A 22044-nucleotide genomic window follows, 5' to 3' on the forward strand; every position below is an offset into this window, starting at 1 on the left:
ATCTACACAGAAGTTTAGGGACGATGTCCTCTAACACAAAGAAGTTGACATTATTGCAAGTTTATGGTGTGGCTCAACCCACCTCATAGTTGGCTGGCATAAGTCGAAGTCAAATGCATTCTTCATAATGGGATATGAGCACATTAGGATGATTTCAATGAAGTATTTCTCATGCTACTGCACCGGCAGAGGGGATACTGGAAATACTTAACCAATACGGCAAGGTCACCAACCACTCCGATGCTATGCTGGCCGTGGGGAGCAGGCCCGCTGCCCTGCTGTCCCTGCTGAGGGACAGAGCTTCCGGTACAATCAGCCACATGCTCTGATAATACTGTATGAAAGACGTGCATTTTGCTTTTTCCACACATGGCAGAAAACTTTACGTAAGTGCAAGGTAACAATAAACATAACCACTCTTGGCTTTGTTATCAATATCTTTCGAGAAGTCCCCAATGCTCTGGTGTTATATAAAATCACAAACTCTTTTCAGAGATGCACACTCAACCATTTTTGGGTGAAACGACAGATGCCTTGGGTGTTTCCAAATGCTACAGCATTAAAATGTGGGGCAAAGGTCGATAAAACAAAGGTGATCCCCTGATCACACTGTTCTTTTCCAACAAGCAGTATTTTCTAACCTGAGAGGGCGATGGCCGTCACTTCCTCAGCCACGGGTCTTCCTGAACCTGGTGAGTGTTCTCGGCTAAATCTAAAAGTCTCAAAACAACTCCTTGAAGAATTTCATACAACTGGGAATTAACCAAGCAACGGCTAGCTGGGACAAATTGTGACTGTCCACGGACAGGCAGAATGATTAGTCTTTAAAGAGATTCACTCTACAAGTGGCACAGAAAAAAAATTATGAAAAAATTCACAGGTGTTTTAAAGTCCTTCTAATCCTCTCCTCAAAAAAACAAACAAAAAAACCAAAAAAAAAAAAACAAAAACAGATAAACTTCACAGAAAATTAAGAACCCCCTACTGGCTTGCAGTGTGAATTGCTAATCTTTTAAGTTTTTTTTTTTTTTTAATTTTTTTTTTTTTCAACGTTTATTTATTTTTGGGACAGACAGAGACAGAGCATGAACGGGGGAGGGGCAGAGAGAGAGGGAGACACAGAATTGGAAACAGGCTCCAGGCTCTGAGCCATCAGCCCAGAGCCCGACGCGGGGCTCGAACTCACGGACCGCGAGATCGTGACCTGGCTGAAGTCGGACGCTTAACCGACTGCGCCACCCAGGCGCCCCTTTTTTTTTTTTTTTTTTAACATCAGATTCTTCACTCTGAGTAATATCACTGTTCCTTAAGACTTCAAAGACTCTTTATAAGTCCCAAAAAATGTTTTTAATAAAAAAAACCATTACAGATTCCCACCCTGGGATGCTCTCATTTTCACTAAATGCTGGGCTTGTAAAATAAACAATTTCAAGTCTAAATGGAGTTTAGAGTATTTTTCGAGGACGACTGAAGAAACGCTTCTCTTGAAATGTGAATTGAGAGCATCCCGAAAACGTAGTGAGTTGTGGAAAGCGTACACATAACATTTACCGGCGTATGATATAACAACACGTATTTGGTTTTCGTCCTTGATTCCCAGCACAGAGCTCCTAAAACCCTTGGAATTTCCACGATGGGGGTGTCTGCTGTTAATCACCAAGTGTCACTTTGGAGCACATTGGAGTTTATGCTAATGAGGTGACTTAGGGTGCGGTCCCGTGAGCCTCAGGATGGGACTGGTCACCAGAAAGACCAAACGATTAGAGGGGCTGGAACTTCCAGGCCCACCACCTCAACTTGGGAAGGGTGGGTGCAGGCTGGAGATTGAACTCTTGAACAACAAGATGTGATGAGGTTCCAGGTTGGGGAACAAGAACACATCCTTGTGCTAGTGGTATCTGAAGAGTGTGTGTGTGTGTGTGTGTGTGTGTGTGTTGGGGTGGGGCAGACGAAGCCCGTAACCTGCGGGATCTGATGCTATCTCTACGTATAGAATATTGGAACTGAATTGTAGGCCGCCCCCCTCATACCTCTGGAGAATCAGAGAACTGGTTGAGGGCGTTGGAAAACACTCCACTGACCAATATAGTAAATTATCTCCCTTCTTCATTTTTCCTGAAAGGCCTTTATTAAGAACCACCATGGTTTGGTTCTCCAGCAACTTTTATTGGTCAAACGATGTGGAATTCTATGCAGTACCTGTGGTTTAATTAATAGGCTCATTTGTAAACCAAGTTAACATCTTATTTTAAAAATTCTTGCTTTTGAATCAAGCGATGTGGCAGAACAGACATGCTCCTATCCCATGCAAAGAGCTGTTCAAAAGTGAGCACCCTGCAGAACTATCATAAATGAGACGCCGAATCGAACATTCTTCCAGCGAGGTCCACGTAGTGGTTCAGTCTGAAAACTTACTTCATTTTCTGACTTTTCAAAACAAAAATATTCCAGGCATCAAAAAAAAAAAAAAAAAAAAAAAAAGCAAAATTAAGACGCCTAACACAGATACATACTGATCTTTTTACCCAAGTCACCTCCCAGAGTTTCTAGTGCCACTGTGCTCTGTTGATTAAATCAAACAACCAAAGCAGTAGGCAGCTTCTAACTGAAAGGCAGTGAAATTCACCAATCAGTCTGCAGCGAAAAGTCACAGTGAAAGAACATATATAAGGTGAAGAATGCTTTTTAACCTTTTGGCCTTAAATAATACTGTATTTCAACTTTAAAGAAAAGTTCTATTATACGTTTTTTGCATCGACATTTTAAAATATTAGAACAAGTCTTTGTAATACAATATATATTACACTTCGATATACCTTATGTGAATTAAAAACATGTCAACTCGATAACCGTAGTAAGGCATTTAAGTATTCAGCAAAAGCTATACAGAAATTTCTTGATGAGTGGTATTCCTTTAATATTAACTTGATTTAGTGGGTTTCCTTAAAATGAACACGAAACAATAAAAGACTTAAAAAAGAGGCAGTGACGTCATACACCGAATCCTAGGAAAAGCACAGTAACGAACAGTGTTTTCCAGCAGGGAGACCAGACAGAGCAGCAAACGGGGAACAGGTGAGCGGCCCCAGTTATACCGTCCGTCGCATTTACCAACAGCCGAAAGTAGAATCGATTTCCTGGTAAGTTTGGGTAAAGGTAACAGAATCCTTAGTGCTGATCACAGTGCCTAAAACACAGCAGGTACTCTGGCTACACTTCCTGAATCGATCTGGACGAAGGTGCTGTAAAATCAACAGAGCGCTGGAAAGCGTCAAGTTCATGGAAAAACTCCATTTTCCATTTTATTTCCGTGTCTGAGTAACTACTGGTCTAGTATTTCAAGTGTGGGTTACGTAAACACTTTGTGGACCGTGGCAAATGGGAAGTAAATAAGCATCTCACTGGCCGTCAATGCCAGAGTCTTCGAATACCGGGCCATCAATATAACCAACTGTGCAATGTAGCTGACAGGATGATCAAAGTACACTCGCCATCGACAGGTTTTAGTTCAGACGATTAAGGAAAATAAAATTTTAGACTGCACTGGGAGCAACGTTCTATCAGATCCTACATCAGATACCATGCCGTGGAGACGTATTGAGTAAGAGTCTATATACAGCACACAGTGAGGATTTAAACCAAAGATGAAAGGGAAAATATGGACCAGAAAATTTTTACATACATGTTTACCTCTAACGGTACTGTCCATTTAATGAGATTTATTATATGATTTGCTGTGCCACATCTACTAGCTTGCATATTACCCCAAATTATTCTTCTTCGCAGGAATATCTACTTCTGTATAAAGTAGAAAAAGACGGTGGTAAAAAACTTCTTCCTCAAGCTCCGACAACTGTGCCCCAAATAACACCTGAACACCTAAAAAATATGAAGAACAATTTAGAAATCCGCGTAACTATAAATGTGCAGACAAATACAGCTTAAAGTCCCATAGGGACTTGGTGAACAGATCTTCCTACTCCACTTAAACGTCATGTACACCTGTTAGATGATGTTGCAGGTGCATAAAAAAGTCCACTGTGGCAAATGGGAAAAGGGAAGCTTTACAAAGCTACGATCTCTACTTGCAAATTTTATTTAAAAAAAGCCTATTTTAGCAACAGACACATTTAGACTTCAGTTAACCCAAAAAAGTCTCCGTATTGATACAAAGGCAGAAGAATCTCTATCTCAATTACTCCCATCAACGACCACCCTTCCTTTCTAAGAGCCTAAAGTTTACATTCTTTTAAGCAGAACATCTTTTTTTTTTTAATTTGTAGAGTTTAATCTACCATTTCCTATTTGTTTTCTATTTGTCTGATCTGTTCCTTACTCTCCCTTTCCTCTTTCTGCCTTCTTTTTGGTTATTTAGATTAATTATGTGTTTATTTCCTTCTCATTCCTATGTTGGTTAATGAGCCAAAACTCTTCGTCATGTTATTGTAGTGGTTGCTTTAGGACTTTCTTCTTACTAAGATTTTACTTTTTGGGAGCAGTTTGAGGTTCACGACAAAAGCGAGGGGAAAGTTCATAGATTTCCCAGTTTCCCAAATACCCGCTGCCCCTCACACACGCAGAGCCTCACCCGTGATCAGCATCCCAGACCAGAGTGGAACATTTGTTACCAGGGATGAAGCTGCACTGACACATCGTCATCCCCCCGAGTCCATTATTTACACTATGGTTAACTCTTGATGCTGTACATTGTATGGGTTTGGACAAATATATAATGAAATGTATCCATCGTTACAGTATCATAGAGAGTATTTTCACTGCCCCAAATATCCTCTAGGCCCTGCCTATTCATCCCCCCCAACCCCAACCCCTGATCTTTTAATTATCTTCATAGTTTTGCCTTTTCCAGAATGTCATCTTGTTGGAAGCATACAGTATATGTAGCCTTTTCATGGTTTGAGAGTTTTTTTTTTTTTTTTTTAGCGCTGAATTGTCCATTGCCTGGATGTACCATACTTCAGTGATCCATTTGCTGAAGGACATCTTACTTGTTTCCAAGTTTTGGTAATTATGAATAAAGCTGCTTTAAACATTCACGTGCAGATTTTTGTGTTTTCAACTCCTCTGGGTAAATACCAAGAAGTGAGACTGCCGGATCACATTGTAGGAGAATGTTTAGTCTTGTAAGAGCTGCCGCGCTGTCTTCCAAAGCGGCCGGACCATTTTGCGTTCCCGGTAGGGACGTATGACAGTTCCCCTGCTCCACGTCCTCGCTAGCATCGGGTGTTGTGCGCGTCTTTTATTTTGGCCATTCTAGTAAGTATGCTGTGGTGGTACCTCATCGTTGTTTTAATTTGCATTTCCCTGATGACATATGATGTGCAGGATCTTTTCGTATACTCACTGCCACCTATGGTACGTCTTCTTTGGTGAGGTGTCTGCTAAGGTCTTTGGCCCATTTATAAACTGGGTTGTTTTCTGTTAAGTTTTAAGGGTTCTTTGTATTATTTGGATAACAATCCTTAACTAGATGTCTTCCAGAAATATTTTCCCCCAGTCTGTGGCTTGTCTTCTCACTCTCTTGGTGTCTTTCCTAGAGCACAAGTTTTGTAACGGAACCCAGCTTATTGACCGGTTCTTTCGTGGATGGCGCCTTTGGTGCTGTATCTAAAAAGTCATCATTACGTTGAAGATCACCTAGGTTTTTTCCTACGTTATCCTGTAGGAGTTTTATAGTTTTATGTTTTACATTTAGGTTTGTAATCCATTTTGATTTAATCTTTGTGAAAAGGGGGGTAAGGGGTGTGTGTGTGTGTGTGTGTGCGTGTGTGGTGTCTAGAGTCTTATTTATTTATTTATTTATTTTTTGCACGTGGCTAGCCACTTGTTCTCGCACCGTCTGTTGAAAGGACCATCTTTGCTCCTTCATCAAAGATCAGCTGACTGTATTGACGTGGGTGTATTTCTGAGCTCTCTGCTCTGGTCCACTGATCTCTTTGTTCACGCTTTCATCAATACCAGACTGTCCGGGCGACCACAGCTGTATAGTGTCTTGAAGTCCAGGATCTACGGTCGTCCAGCTTTGTTCTTCTCCTTCAATACAGTGCTGCTCGTTCTGGGTCTTCTGTCACTCCGTGTCAACTTTAGAATCACTTTGGTTTTTCCTAATACAGATCTTACACATATTTTGTTAGAATTAGACCCGAGTATTTCCTTTTTTCGAATGCTAATATACACAGTATTGTGTTTTTAATTTCAGACTGCACTTGTTCATTGCTGGTACATAGAGAAGTGATTGAGTTTTGCCTATTAACTTTGTATCTTGCCATATAACCTTGCCGTATAACTGCTTGCGTAGGAGTTTGTGGATTCTTTTGGATTTTCCACATAGATAACCATGTTGTCTGTGGACAGAGACATTAATTTCTTCCTTCCCTATCTGTGTACTTTTTACTTCCTTTTTTGTCTTACTGCATGAGCTAGAACTTCCAGGATGATGCTGAAAAGGAGTGGTGAGCAGAGACATCCTTCCTTGTTTCTTGTTATGAATTGGAAAGCTTCAAGTTTAATGCTGTTAGCAGTTTTCTATAGATACTCTTCCCCACGTTGAGGAAATTCCCCTCTATTCCTAGTTTACTGAGAATTTTCATCATGAATGGGTGTCGGATTTTGTCAAATGATTTTTCTCTTGATGTGATCGGGTGATTTTTCTTCTTTAGCCCATGGATGTGATGGATTACATTAACCCATTTTGGAATGTTGAACCAGCCTGGCATACCTGGGATAAATTCCACTTGGAAGTGGCATAGAATTCTTTTTTGTACAGTGTTGGCTTTGATTTGCTAAAATTTTATTGAGGATTTTTGCATCTATATTCATGAGAGATACTGGTCTGTAGTTTTCTTGTCATGTCTTTGTCTGGTTTTGGAATTAGGGTAACGCTGGTCTCGTAGAACGAGTAGCAAGTATCCCATCTGCTTCTGTCCTGTGGAAGAGATTGTAGAGAAATGGTGTAATTTCTTCCTTAAATGGTAGAACTCACCAGTGAACCCATCTGGGCCGGGTGCTTTCTATTTTCGAAGATTATTAATCATTGGTTCAGTTTCTTTAATAGATGTAGACTTAGTCAAATTGTCTATTTTTTTCTTGGGTTTTGGCAAATAGGTCTTTCAAGGAATTGGTCTGTTTCATCTGTATTATCAAACTTGTGCGCATAGTGTTCTTTTACTATCCTTTTCATGTCCATAGGATCTGCAGTGATTCCCCTCTTTCATCTCTAATATTAGTAATTTATGTCTCTCTTTTTTCTTAATTAGCCTGGCTACAAGGTTATTGACTGTATTGATCTTTTTCAATAAATCAGCTTTGATTTTGTTCATTTTTCTCCATTGATTTCTTGGTTTTGATCTCATTGATTTCTGCTCTAGTTCTTATTATTTCTTCTGCCTACTTTGAATTTAATTTGCTCTTCTTTTTCCAGTTTCTGATGGTGGACACTTAGATGACTGATTTTGAGATCTTTCTTCTTTTCTAATTATGCATTCAATGCTATAAATTTCCCTCTAACAATGCTTACACCACATTCCACATTTTGATAAGCAGTGTTTTGATTTTCATTTAATTCCAAATGTGTTTAAGTTCCTCTTGAGATTTCTTCCTTGACCCACGAGTTATTTAAAACTGTGTTAACCTCCACAGATTTTGGATTTTCCAGTTATCTCTCTGTTATTGATTTCTAGTTCAATTCCATTGCGGTCTAAGAAAAGTCACTGTGTAATTTCTATTCTTTGAAATTTGTTAAGGTGTGTTTTATAGCTCCGAATGTTGTCTATCTTGGTGAATGTTCCATGTGAGCTTGAGAAGAATGTTTCAACGCTGTTGTTGAAAATACCTAATTTTAATTATACAATCACCTCTCCATTTCAACGTAGCTGCAAAAAGCGACAGCAACCTTTACAGCTAAGCATGTATAGAACGCCCAAGTAACGAAGAGTACAAGGTTGTGTCAGCAAAGATGCTGCGATGTGAGCACCTACCTGTGCACTCCCGTGCTGCTTTTAACAACCACACTCCTGAGCACTTGGGGCCTGTGCGCGACGTGGTGACCTCAGCTGTCTCAAGGCAGCATCTCCGTACTGAATACCAGAGCCCATTCTTTCTGGGTCCAGCTCACCTGAGGACCAAGCAAGTCTTCTTTAAAAGAAGTTTTTATGTTTCTGTGGTGCCCCAAATATATTCAGTGAAAAAAGCAAAGTGCAGAACACTGTGTGTAAACAGTGTTTTGAGGGGGGTCTGGGTGGCTCAGTCAGTTGACCACCTTACTCTTGATTTTGGCTCCAGTCATGATCTCACGGTTTAGGAGTTTGAGCCCTGCACCGGGCTCTGCACTGACAGTGTGGAGCCTGCTTGGGATTCTCACTCCCTCTCTCCCTGTCCCTCCACCATTCACACTCTCTCAAAATAAATAAATAAACATTAAAAAAAAAACCCCAATGTTTTGAATAAAGGAGTAAAACCACATACACGTTTTCTTGCATGGGCATAAAAATACCTTTGGAAGGATATATCAAGAAGTGATAATAACGGCTGGCTTTAAGAAGGAGGTTTAGGGGCGCTTGGGTGGCTCAGTCGGTTAAGCGGCCGACTTTGGCTCAGGTCATGATCTTACGGTCCATGAGCTCGAGCCCCGCGTCGGGCTCTGTGCTGATGGCTCAGAGCCTGGAGCCTGTTTCAGATTCTGTGTCTCCCTCTCTCTGACCCTCCCCATTCATGCTTTGTCTCTCTCTGTCTCAAAAATAAATAAACGTTAAAAAAAAAAAAAAGGAGTTTTAGATGGCTAGGGGCCGCGAGAGGGGTGTGGAGGGAGACTTTCACTGTATCCTCTTTTGTATTTTTTGAATTTGGAATTATGTGAATGTAGTATGTACACAAAACTAAATTAATTTCAAATTAAACTACAAGGAGACCACTGCCTACTTACCAGAATGGTACGAACCCAAGTGTGGCAATATCCCCCGTGGGCGTGGCTTTAGTGCAATAAGCACTTCTATTCATTCTAGTGGGGCTCCATTCCTCATATATAGCAGGAATGTGATAGCCTCGACCTAATATCCAAATGCTTAGGTTCTTTGACCTGGCAATTCCACTCCTGGGAACTTATCCTACACACACACTCCACACATGCGAAACGAGAATATAAAAGGTTATTTACTGCAGTATTATCTGTGACAGCAAGATGTCGGCAATAATCCAAATGTCCAAAGTAGACTGGTTAAATAAATTATGGCAACACAGACAACTGAATATTACATGTGCACACAAAATACGTACATGTGTACCTTAGCATATGTATGTATAGGGAAGTCTCTGTACGTTGATTTGTAATCATCCGTAGATCTAGTAAGTACAAAAAGCAAGATGCGGCAGAATTTATAGTATGCTAACTTTTGTGTAAAAAAAGAAAAAAAAAGAGGAGGAAATGATGGCTTTTGAACCATATTTAAAAAATACTGCTGAAAAATTTTAACTAATATCTTTATATTCTTTCACCTAGACATAATTATGATTTTGAGGATCTCAGAAGAAATAGACCTTGAAAGTTTTATATGAGTCAACTTATGTGTACTATATTCATGGATGCAGTATTAAGGCGGCAAGGTAATTAAATAAAACCTCAGGCTGAGCTTGGCAATACTCAACACCAAGTCAATTTTAATAACAACGTATGTTATAGAGTCTTTAAAAGTAACAGTTTTTGTGCCAAATTTCGTAAAGAAAAAATATTCTGTTTTCAGATCAAGAAAATCCAGAAGGATGAAGTGTCCCTCTCTTGTATCTGGGCCCTCGACCCTCTCTCCCACTACCTCACCCAGTGCCCTACTTTCTCTGTCATGCCCTCTCCCTACCTCCTCTCCTTTACTTTCTACCTCATTTTCTCTCTCGGCACTTAGAAATGCTAAAATGTCTTCCATCACCGAAACCTCTTTACTCCTTTGTACCCTGCCATACCAGTACCTTCTTCCTCAAGAGAGGAATCAAAACTCACTCTGCTTTCTCACTTCCTCTTTGTTCCTCGTTTGCTGTCTTCTATTTTCATAATTTTGCTGGAGCTGTTCTTCATGAAGATGATCAGTGACTTCCTATTACCCACGCCTGTGGCTATTTCTTAGCTTAGTTCTTAGCTTATCAGACTGGTCTCCATCTCACTCGATCGCGAACAAGTCTTTGACTCGCTTAGTGTTTGGGCTGATACCCGCTTTCCCCTGGTTCTTTCCAGACACCTCTGACCATTTCCTTCTCTTTTGTAGGTTCCTCCTCTTCTCTCTCGGTCTCCAAGGCTCTGCTTTTGATCATTGCTTTTCTCACTCTCAACTGCTCTCGGATGATCACGTTCCTTCCGTAGTTTCGACTACTCCAGCGTACTGATGACTCCCAAATGGATACCGCCAGCCCAGACCTCTCCCCAGAGCTTGTAACTGCACGTGCTTGTTGTGCCAGTGGCACTGCAAAGGGAACCCATCTGAAACGGACTCCCCTTCATTCCCTTGAGCCCGCTTATCCTCTGGCTTAATGACATCTCTTTACCGAGTTACCCAAGTGTGACATCTAGTTATCCTTGGGTCCTCATGCCTTCCTGACCCCACCGCCTCACCGCCCCCCTCACCCGAAAACCAACTGCCCTACTATTTAGCGTTGGAGTCACATGACGCTGCTACCAAAATATTTCTTAGATTCATCTATATCTCCTAATCTTTACTTCCACATCCTCCTTAAAGCTTTAATCAGTCATATTTTACTTGGATTACTCAAAAATGCCTTAATTGCTCTCCTGGTCTCTAGTCCTGTTCTTTCACTCCGTCCTCGACGTGGCCGCCTACATGCATGATGTATCTCAGGTCCCGACCTGACCTTACCACTCACTGCTCCCATCCCTGAACAGCTTCTCATCCCGTACAGCCGTGGTTCTCAATCCTGGAGGAGTGCTACAGTCAATCACATACGAGGGCTTTTAGAAATGCTGATGCCCAGACTATGCTTCGGCCCAATTAATCAGCATCTCAAGAGGTGGGGCCTGGGATCTGAATTTTCGTGTCCCAGGTGACTCTAGTGGACAGCCAGAGGTGAGACTCAGTAACCCACAGGACAAAGTTCCATATCCTTGATGAGAATCACTGGCCTGGCGGGTGCCTCTCTCCAACCTTCTCCTCTGCCACCCCCCCCCACTGTAGTCTCTCTGTTCTAGTGATTTCAACTTTGCGGTCATTTTCTGCCAGTCTCAACTCCTGCTGTCCCTTCTGCTGGACTACCCTCCTCTCCACTCCCTAGGCTGGCTCATTCCTACATTTTGAAAGACTGGGCTCGGTTATCACCTCCTCTTGGAGGGACACCACCTCCGTGACCTGGCTGGGCAGGTTCCCCTTCTCTGTGCGACCCCAGGATTCTATGCGCCTCCCAATTATTGTATCCTCCACAACCGTATTGTAATGATCTTTTGATGTGTCTCATGAAAGACAGTTTCTTGAGGGCAAGGGTTGTGATTAATTCGTTTTTGTATCCTAGCACCTGACAAAGAACCAACCTTTGGATATTTGAGTGAATCAATTAAAAAGTGAACGTCTACATACAATTTCGGTATCTTAATAAAACTCAACTTTAATAATGACAACTACATACTATTTTGTCGGCTGCCTAAACTAGGGTTATTTTATTTTTTTATGTTTTTTTTAAAAACTGTTTATTTTTGAGAGAGAGAAAGAGAGAGAGTGTGTGCAAGCGGGCGAGGAGAGGGAGACAGAGGATCTGAAGCAGGCTCTGCACCGAGAGCAGAGAACGCAAGCAGGGCTCGAATTCACGAACCGTGAGACCATGACTTGAGCCAAAGTCGGACACTCAACTGGCAGAGCCACCCTGGAGCCCCAGGTTATTTTAAACTCATTTTGACTGAAGTGACAAATACAACAAAATAACAAGACACGTTACTACCGAAGCATGCTCAGTTAGCTTCAGAAATAAACTATCCATAAGGTACAAGCTGCAAGTACCAACATCGTGCATGTACCCATAACTTCCTTAACCTCACGCAGGCGGTCTACCATCACGCCACATGACCGTGGCCCAGCAGGGCTAGTAAGCTGTTGTCAGAGAGCGAACAGAGCTCCGATCTTCCTCCTCGAAGCGATGGATCCCAAAAAGGCCAGGGTTCTGAAAGCCAACACCCACTGAAGCCCCGACTGCCCCATCCTCTGTCACCAGTGGGCCATGGAAGCCACTATGAACAAGGGTGGGGTTTCACCTCAGCCATGTGCACAACGCCTTCAAAACCATAAGTGGCAATTTTAGTTTGGTGGATGTAGAGAGAATACTCCTGGACTAAATCACTCCTGGAAAACTAAAAGGTGATACTACCGGGCTAGACAGTAAAATATGCTGAAGAAAAGTTTATTGATGCAAAACTTCTTACCTGATTCAATTTTGTTAAGTATTTTTCTTGCACATTGTACAAAGGCCTCTTCCACGTTCTCCCCCGTTAGTGCACTTGTTTCCAAGAACATCAGCTCTAAAAGTGACATCAAACAAAACACGAAGCCATGTTTAGAGGACGATCACAATTCAATAACGGACAGCCTGTTCAGAATTCTCTTCGAACGGCAGGCAAAAAAGCAATTTACTACTTACGAACCACATATTTCTGCAAATAAAATCAGTAAATGTAAATACGGCTTTTTAAATGTCAGAAGACATCTACGCTTTCCTGAAAAGCGGGAGACACCTTGTGCTAGCACTTAAGTCTACTGGAGAGACCGTGCGAACTCCAGCGTTTGGTAAGGAAGCAGGCTGCTAGAAAGGGCCCAGCTGTCGACACGAGATGGAGATCCTCCAAATAGTCTTCATGTCACCATGGATACAACCGAAAGGTTTTTCATTTTGGAGGGGACTACACGGCAGCTTGTCATTCTGACGGCGAAGAGGCCTTCTATGAATTAACACTCTTCGTATCCACCAGGGCGCTTACTACCCCAGTGGGGAGGCGGGCTCGCCTTGCTTCTGTATTTCTAAATGGTTTCTTTCCAAACTCACGATGGCTTAGGTTCTTCTCCCATGCTTATTTTCTTAGCACAACGCCAGTCAATCTGTAAGAGTATAATTTGGTAGTCCTAGACTCCAAGGGACAATTGGCGCTAGGATATTTTAGTTCTTGACTGGTTCTAAAAATTATTTAAAATGTCTAAATTCTGATCGTTTTGTGATCTATAAGCAACCATTAATTTTATGTGTCGTTCTCTGGTGTTCTGTATGGAAAATCATAGAGGTTTCAAAGGCATCTAGAACCAAATGACTTTAATTTAATGTAACTAAAATAGAGCCAATAAGCCTAGTATCTCTTCCACTGCTTCCTCTTCTATTTAGATCTAACATTTTACCAACTTAGCTCCAAATTACATTGGGGGGGGGGGAAGGACAGGACACCACCTGATTAAGGTCTTTAAAAATTATTAGTATAAATTTCACTTTAGACCAAAGCCTGAGCTGTTCAAAGACCTTGGACTGAAAGGTCATTACACAGTATTAGCACATTTGCTTTTATCCTCATCGTAACCTGGCGGGCAGAATACAGTGAAAATAGGTTAAGTCTAAATTTACTAAAAACAACAGGAGATCTCACATTTCTTAAGTACGGCTTAATCGTAAAATTTCAGTAGATACGGTAAACCCAAAGCAATGTTGTTACCCCCAGATCCGCCCGTTTGAAAAGCGGTAGTATTAAGTAGAAGGTCACTTGCCATTTTCTTGAGCAAATCTGGAGGCTTCTAAGAAAGTAACTTCACGATCTGCATCCAGGTCCTTCTTGTTCCCACAGAGGATGATCACAATGTTCTGACTCGCTAGCATTCTGGCATCTGTTAACCAATTAGTAAGCGCATTGTAGGTTTCTCGGCTGCATAATATAAGATTGTGAAAATAATACATGTTTTTTATAAAACTAGCAACTCTTTCCAATCATTCACACTACTCACACTGCTTTTAAACACGTCAGGGTAATGTCAACAACCTTTAAGGTTACTCAGGTAACCTGAATGCTCAATTACACACCACGCCATAGGGTTTGTTTTTCTTCCAGAAAAAATGGCGACAGCAAGTCAGATATTTTGCTATTTGTTTTTGCCCAATCGGTGCAAAAGGAAACAGAAGTTCCTTTATTCATTTTGCTAATATTTATCGAGCTCTTAGCTCTAGGCTCAGTTGTGTGCAACGTGGGGAAGCAAGTTCTAACAGGTAGCTGCTATCATGTAGCAGGTCTGTGCGGCATGCTCGTACTTTGTAGGAGTTTATCACATTCTTTATAAAGACTCTGTGCATAAACTCTACCTCCCTTTTCCATGAGAAGCCTGAGGCCCGGAGAGATTAATTAAGTTGCCCAAAGTCACACAAGCAGCCAGTGGCGGAGCCAGGACTTGACTGGGTCCGTCGGGCTCCAGGACCAGCTCCGCCATCTGCCGTCTTCTGTCCTGATACATTCAGGGACACATCTGCCCTGCGGGCAGATTACTTAGCCTGATGACTTTGCAGTTGGCAAGCTGAGCCTTTCACTGCCTGAGCAAGGGCGGCAGGGCCGGGCCAGGAGCTGCCACCTCATTGCCAGTGTGCCTCCTTCCGCACACACAGACTGGTGACACACAGACTGGTGACACCGCACACAGCAGCAAGGTGACACTCTTTGGCCAAGTTCCTACCGGAAAGAGCTGCCAGATGATAGGGTACAGATGACATTTCTAAGGTGGTGCCGGCACACACTGAGATCAGTGCTGTCTGATGGGACTTCTGCAAGGACAAGACTGTTCTATAATCCGTACCGTCCAATTCAGCAGCCACCGGTCCCGTGAGGCTACTGAGCCCTCGAGATGGGGCAAGTGAGACCAAGGAACCAGATTTCGAATTTAATTCGTGATACGTGGGTGACAGTGCACTCAGATCCTTATGATGTGCCAAGAGCCTTAACACCAACCGATTCAACCAGCTGCAAACCTCCCAAGTCTTACGCAATTATCAGCGCTCCCTGTAACGGACCAGGACATTGAAGTCCAGACGCTACGGCACCCTCCCCGAGGACCACCCAGCTAGCCGCCCAGAGCTGCATGCGAACCCGGGCGGTCAGAGCCCAGAGCCTGGGCCCTCACCTTTCGTCGACATCGATGACTTCTAATAATTTACCACACCGAAACGTTCACTTTGGGAACCTTGAGGAATGTGTCAAAGCATCAAGCTAAGAAACATAATGAACCGCTGGGGATGCTTTATCTAAAACCTCACTGCTGCATTTCCTTACGTGGCAAAGGGGCGGCAGCGGCTGGCTCAGACACCTCTAAAGCCCCGGATGAAGGGGCCGAGGGGATTACAGAATCTCAGGCACAAAGCACACACTGCACGCAGGTGCGCTTTGGCAAGACCAGGCTCCGGGGAGCAGGGCTGCCTCTTCCACCGGGGGTGGGGATTGGGGGGGGGGGGTCACGTTACCTGGTGATGTCGTAGACGAGGAGTGCTCCCGCGGCACCTCTGTAATAACTTCTCGTCACAGACCTGAAAGAGTTACACTGCTCTTACTTCCGGCCAATCAAGATCCTCTCCCACTGAACACTGTCACCTATTTTTGCTTTGCAGACCACCACGCAGGGACAGGTGTTGCATTAAAACAGAAATGATGCAGACATCTGAGCGAGCGCACGGGGGGCTCGTCTGTCTGAAATCACGTCACGGAAACGCTGGGGAGGTGGGGGGACGTGCGGCTGAGACAACTCTCCCCCAGCACCCAAGATCGGCTCTGAACTTACAAGGAGGGGCAAAGCGTCTTAGGGAGCCATCAGAACCCCTAGGTGGGCGCTCAGCACCCAGCACTCCTGCCCTGCTTCCTCTGGGGAGTTTCAGGCCTTCTCCATGGCCCTGCGTAGCTGCCCCCCTTTTCCCGGGAAAGGGAAGTCCTCGGGTGGGAAGCCACTGCCCCCACCGCCCCCGTACTCACCTTCTTTTCCCCTCCCCACTCCTAACAAGGAAAGGCCGCTTCGCCTATGCCAACTGAGTGCCTCTGACACATCTTATCCGTTCTCACGGTCCTCAGGATTATTTTCTCTCAGTAACACGCTTTCTCCCCAGTAGTATCAGTCTCTCCTTCTCTGTTAGATTCCACCCCCCATCAGCAACATAAAATGTGCTCCGCTACGTCCCATCTCGAACAGCAAGACGTGCGGCACAGTCCTTTCGGCTACCGTCCCGCTGTTTGTTCCTCTCTGCGCCCCAATTCCTCCAAAGCAGTTGTCCCCAGCAGCTGTTTCCTTCTCTTCACCACTGCTCTGGCGTCCGTGTCCGCTCCTCCGCGTCTCCGAGTCCGGCGGCATTTCTGGGTCCTCATCCCTCCACCCCGCCTCACCCCTCCCTGAACCAGCCGCCCCCCTCTCCTCCCTCACTGGCCGCTTCTCCTCCTCCAGCTCGGGGTCACACTCTCGCGAGCCAGCCTGCCCTGTTTGTCCCAGAGTTCCTCGGAGCTGGGGCTCAGTCCCGGGTTCTCTCTTCTAGTCACACCTTGACCCGAGAGTAATCTGCGGCTCGGGCTACTTCTGGAAGATCCGGCCGCTGCCCCAACGCCCCCTCGTGACTGCCTAATGAACATGTCACACTTAACATTTACAAGACAGGACGTCTTGGCTCCTACCCGCCACGTCCATTCTGGTTTGGGGGGTGGGGAACGCCACCGCCCCTCTGTTTATCAGCCAGAAAACTCTGCTTTTATCCTCAACCTTCTCCACACTGGACCCACCAGTCAGGTCTTGGCTCACTAACTGACGTCTCCTGTGTTGTCCATGTTCTTCCAGCTTCACCAGGGCCATCCTAACCCAAACCACCGGTCTCCGCCTGGATCCCTGCAGTCACCCACTACCACGCGTGTCCCCACTGCCACTTGTGTCCCCTGGTCCATTTTCCTGAGCAACCAAATTCCTCGTCAACACCTACAAGGCTTCCTGTGCTCAGACGCTGGAAATGGACCTCAAGGGCCAACGGTCGATGATTGAATCAACCGTGTTCACCTACCGACACCTCCGTAAGAACCCCTGAATGACAGGGTTCAGAGAGCTTCTGAGTTCATGATCACAAGGGCAGAGAGGGCAGAGCACCCGGAGAGGGCCTGGGAGCTCAGCACCCAAATGCCACAAACATTGCCCAATGCATCTCTTGGCTGTTCCTGGGTTGTACCCTTTATAATAAACTGGTGACAGTGAATGCAGTCCTTTCCTAAGTTCTGTGAGCTGTTCTAACAAATTACTGAACCTGGGGGATGTGTTGTGGGAACCTGTGAATTTGTATTTTGCTGGGCAGAAGGGAGGATGGCCTGGGCACCTAATTTAGCACTAGTGTATGAAGTGGGAGCAGGTCTGTGGGACCCCTTAGCCTGTGGGGTCGGATGCTAACTCCAGAGAGAGTCAGAATTGGAGTTGAATTGTTGGACACTGAGTTGGTATCGGAAAACTGGAGAACAGGTGTGGAAAACCCCCCGTTTGGTGTCAGAAAATACACATCACAGAACAGTGCCTATCTTTAGGGCAAAAAGAAAACTGGGGAACTTATCAAAAACAAACAAGATGACTCATGATTAGTTTGATACTTTGAAAAGAGCAGCTATTTTTAAATGTATTTTTCGGCTCTTAAACTCCAAAGGCACACAGATAGCTTGAGGCTTTTCCTTTCTACCCGTAGACTGTGCTCTGCACGGCATATGCTTGGAGACCTGGCGACAGGTGCAGCGTGAGAAGGGCCGCATTGTGAGTGCTTCCTGGGGCCGCCTCTCGGACTGGAGGGAGGCCTCTTTTCCACATACGTGGGGGCAACTCTTTTCTATTTTAGTTTCCAGAAACTAGCAGACATCTAGTTTCCAGAGAAAGGGGTATGTAAGAGTTTTTTTCCTCAAGATAAACTAAATTATATCGGCTGCATCATTCACTTTAAAACACGGTATTTTGACATGTGGTGTCTAACAAATTATTCAAGTATACAGATTTAAGCATTTAAGAGTACTTTTTTGAGGCAGTTAGTGTTTCTCAAAAGTCATTTAAAGCAGAGTAATACAGGTACATAGTTTGAAAAGGAAATAGCGCTGACAGTCTCAACATGAAACTCCGCTGTCTCCCGCCTCACTCTTCCTGGGAGCCCCACTCCCAAGGCGAGTTCCTTCCCTTGCACTTGACTTTTTTCCTAAATGAAGTCACTAACAGAATACATGTTGAACACCTACGTGCTATATTCTCCCCAGGGCTTTGGAGAAGCAACAAAGAAACGCACAAACGTCCCTACTCTCATGGATCTTCGTTTCCTTTCTCCGGCATTTGCTTCCATCTTTCTGTAAAATGCTTATGAAACTATTCGACTTGCGAGTTTCAGGGCTTACTGCTTTCCTGCTTTGATAAGAATCTAGCACACTCATAACCTCCCACCCCCCTCCCTCCGTCTCCTCTTCCTGCCGGGGAGCACCCTTGCCTGCCACCGACCGGCCTGCGGTGCCTCCTTGTTCTTCTCCCCAGCTGGGTGGATGGACTTCACCGTCCTCGTTCAGGGTTTACTTCTTTGTGTTGATGAAGCATACCCTCCCGAAGTTTCTAAGAAAGAGTGTGTGAAAGACAACCTTTGTTTCCCCTACTCTTGAATATCTGAAGGTCTTCTGACTTTATTATCTATCACACTTGATTGATAGTTTGGCTAAGTTTCGAAGGTCGGAATGGGATTTTCCATGCTGGGTTGGCAAGGTGAGGCTTCAGTATCTTGTGGCTTCTGCATGCTGCTGTTGAATGGTGAAATGCAATTCCCATTTCTGCTCCTTTAATGTGACTGTGTTTTTCTTCTGGGGATCTTTTTGTATCTCCACTGCCTCTTTGTCCTCTGAAATTTCACGCGACATGAACGCTAGCTGGGATTTTTTGCCCCATTCATTTGCATTTGGTCTAAGGCGGGCCCGCTACATCTGGAATCTCATTTCTTCAGTAGAAAAATCACAGAGATTGGGCTATTTCATTGGAGACGCCAACATGTTAATATATTTAGGCCTTTCCTTTGGGGCTACTCATTCTCCTGCAGAGAAAAATTGTTTCTCCTGAATACGCGCCTGGCGGCCAGCAGCCAGGGAAGAGGTGGGAGAAGAGGGCGAGGGTTCGCAGACTTTCACCGATTTCCTTCTTTTCAGTCCTTCCCTCGTCCCCGTCCTCTGCTGCGCCTTATGACTTCGCGTCTAGACCCTGCTTTAACTCAGAGACTGAACTTCTCATCGTGTGTGTGTGTGTGTGTGTGTGTGTGCACACATACAGAAACACTTTAAACCTCCCTCCTGTAGAACCTGAAGCTCCCAAATCCTGACCTTTCTTGGGACTCAGCAGGAGGACGTGGCCTCCAGCTCCCTGGCCTCCCCCATTATGGGCACTTAGATGTAGCTTTTAGTCAGTCACCATCCACTAATCACGTACCCTCCCTTTCTGGGTGTTTGCGAGTTAATGCCATTTCTGTTATTTTATAGTCATTCCGGTGAGGGTTCGGGGCTGAGAAAACACAAGTCTGCGTGTTTGATCAGTGGTTCCAGAAGAATGATCGTGATTAAAAATGGTTTCAATATTTCTGAAGCAAACAATTACTGAACATTTAAAATATAATATACTCCTGCCTTTAATGAAATGAAATGCTTATAGTGAGAGTGAGTTTTACTTAACTGAATTTTAAGACCGTGAATATCCGTTCTGTTTTGACTTTGTGTATCTGTTCAAAAAACACACCTAAAATATCAATCCACTTTCTTGCTTTAGTAGTTACAGACTATTAAACATGTAACCTCCTATGCAGTGATCTGGGGTCGTAATTTCAAACATCAGTTATGACTATAGTGTAATAAAAATGTGCAGGAGAGAATATTTGGTGGAACGTATACCAGCCGTCAGAACGTGCTCTAGTTAATGTAAAACAAAAGAAAACCGCAAAAGAGGTTTTTAAAAATTCTCCTTTAAAAGTGAAAGAGAAGAAATTGTTGTGCTATTACTTTGCCTTAATTTTAATCTCAAAGTATACTGCAGAATACACAATGTCACATCCTCCAAATGTACTCGCTAGTCCCAAAGAATAACTCAGCCTCTACATTAGGATGTGTTCGCTCAAAAAAGATTCTAACGTGTTCTTTAGCAAGTCAATGCCACCTGGAGAAAACAGTCCTTTAAGACAAGAAGCTGCTCTTTAAGCTTCCAGAGGTGAAGGTTCTGAAATCTGTGTAGGGGAGAAGACAACTACACATATTAAAAGACTGTAATTGGTTATTTCAAATCCAATTTTCAAATATTTTTATTAAGTTAGAGAGAAAGCTACCTGAATCGTTCTTGGCCTGCTGTATCCCATATCTGTAACTTTACATATTTACCACCAACATTTATTATCTTTGAACCAAACTCCACTCCTATTGTATGATTTGAGTCATCTTTGACTGAAAAAGAAAAAGAACAAGATATTTAATTTTAGAACATTAAGGAAACAGGCTTACAGATTTAAACAAGTGAAATCAAGGGTTAAAGTCAATGGAAATGTAATTTACTGTAGCCTTTCATTTTTCCAACAGTCAGTTGATACGAAGCACTCACTGTTTTAAACAGAACACACACACACTTCCTCTTCTGAAGGAGGCGATAAGACTCTTTTGCAAGACCCCCAAAATAAACCATACATTTTAAAGTCTAGGCTTGGAAATGGCTACACCACATGAGAACCACATCTACCCGTCCACGGGGAGGGTACTCACAAATGGTGACTGCATAAAATACCCGGGTGCCCCCCGAAAGGGCTTACGGCCCACTGCACCTCAGTCAGTAATGAAGAGGTGAGAATTCCCACTATTTGAATGGATAAATATTCCAAAGAAATCAAAGGGGAGGAAAAACACTGTAGCCCCAAAAGAAACTTGATGGACACCAGAGATGAAGGGAAAAAGAGGAAAAGATAAAACAAAAACAACAACAAAAACAACCCCCAAACCCAATGCCTCTATGCGTATTATCGTGGATTTTAGTACTGTGTGGCAATAACGTGGAGTGAACTTGTGGGAGAAGTCAATACTCTCTGTGCCAGGAGGCGGGCAAGATAAGCAGCTTGCTAAGCCCACCCTGAGTAAGCGGTCTGTGAAGGAACACCGCTGTGGTGATGAACACCGAGGATGGCTCCACGGCCCATGACTGGCTTCCACTTTACAGCCGTAGGGCCAAAGTCAGGGATGCCACGTGACGGGGTGCTGAGTTTCCTGGTGTGTGTGTGTGTGTGTGTGTGCGCGCGTGCATGCGTGTGGGTGCACAAAACAGGTTCATACTGACCACACAAGCCTGCCCCAGACAGTGTGGAGCTAGTGTGGACGTTCTAGAATTCAAGCCACCGAGAAACCTTGGAGTAAAAGGCTCAAAGGGTGATGGCTAAGGTCGGAGGGCATCCTGATTACAACATGGCCACGAGAGGAATAAACTGAAACCTTTCCCGTGATGCTCTAGACCACGCGGACTAACACCACACATGTACCGGTCTCTGTGGCGAGGCCTTAAGGGAGGATGATCAAGGGAGAGCTCGCCACAGAGAGAGGACACAAGGATTAATAAGCAGGTGGCCACTGGGGGCCCCAATGTCCTGGGGGCCTTCTCTTCTGAGATGCTACAATGCAGTCTTGGCAACCTGTGAGGGGGCCTGGGCCCCCGGGGGGGAATATGTGTTCCACTCGGTAAGGACTGGCTCTGTGACTAATCCATGCTGGGCCCGTGTCACTGGACAGAGGTTCCAACAAGTCCTTGGAGATTGAAAATGGAAATAGCAGAATACGCTTCTACAGTTTTACTCCTCAAAGCTCTTTGCCTGGATACCCTCTGCCGTCTCTTTGCCCATTTTACCCACCCCCACTTCAGCAAGGGCAGTTAATTCTGCTTCCGTGCCTTTACCCACCTGCCGCGAAACAGGTCATTCCCCACCATTCTTTCCATGGCTCTAAGAGCGCTGTTTATTTTCAGGGTCTCTAGGTCTAACAAGTCTCTTACAATACGTCGG

General features: G+C 44.2%; 1 protein-coding gene across 1 annotated transcript in view; it reads right to left on the reverse strand.

Moving 5' to 3' along the window:
* Window positions 1-2145: 2145 nt before the first annotated feature.
* RAB4A (RAB4A, member RAS oncogene family) overlaps window positions 2146-22044 on the reverse strand; it is a 45981-nt gene continuing 26082 nt past the window's right edge. Inside the window, exons 3-8 of the mRNA XM_047088632.1 lie at window positions 20338-20452; window positions 15472-15534; window positions 13740-13894; window positions 12419-12514; window positions 7995-8131; window positions 2146-3879 (exon numbers count right to left, since the gene is read on the reverse strand). Of these exons, the coding sequence (XP_046944588.1) occupies window positions 8016-8131; window positions 12419-12514; window positions 13740-13894; window positions 15472-15534; window positions 20338-20452 (545 nt within the window). The 3' untranslated portion in view covers window positions 2146-3879; window positions 7995-8015. The remainder of the gene's footprint in view (window positions 3880-7994; window positions 8132-12418; window positions 12515-13739; window positions 13895-15471; window positions 15535-20337; window positions 20453-22044) is intronic.

Source organism: Lynx rufus, unplaced genomic scaffold (genome assembly GCF_022079265.1).
Source record: "Lynx rufus isolate CCGP_SWC_20201006 ecotype Redwood Valley unplaced genomic scaffold, mLynRuf1.p SCAF_25, whole genome shotgun sequence".
NCBI classification, from domain to species: Eukaryota; Metazoa; Chordata; class Mammalia; order Carnivora; family Felidae; genus Lynx; species Lynx rufus.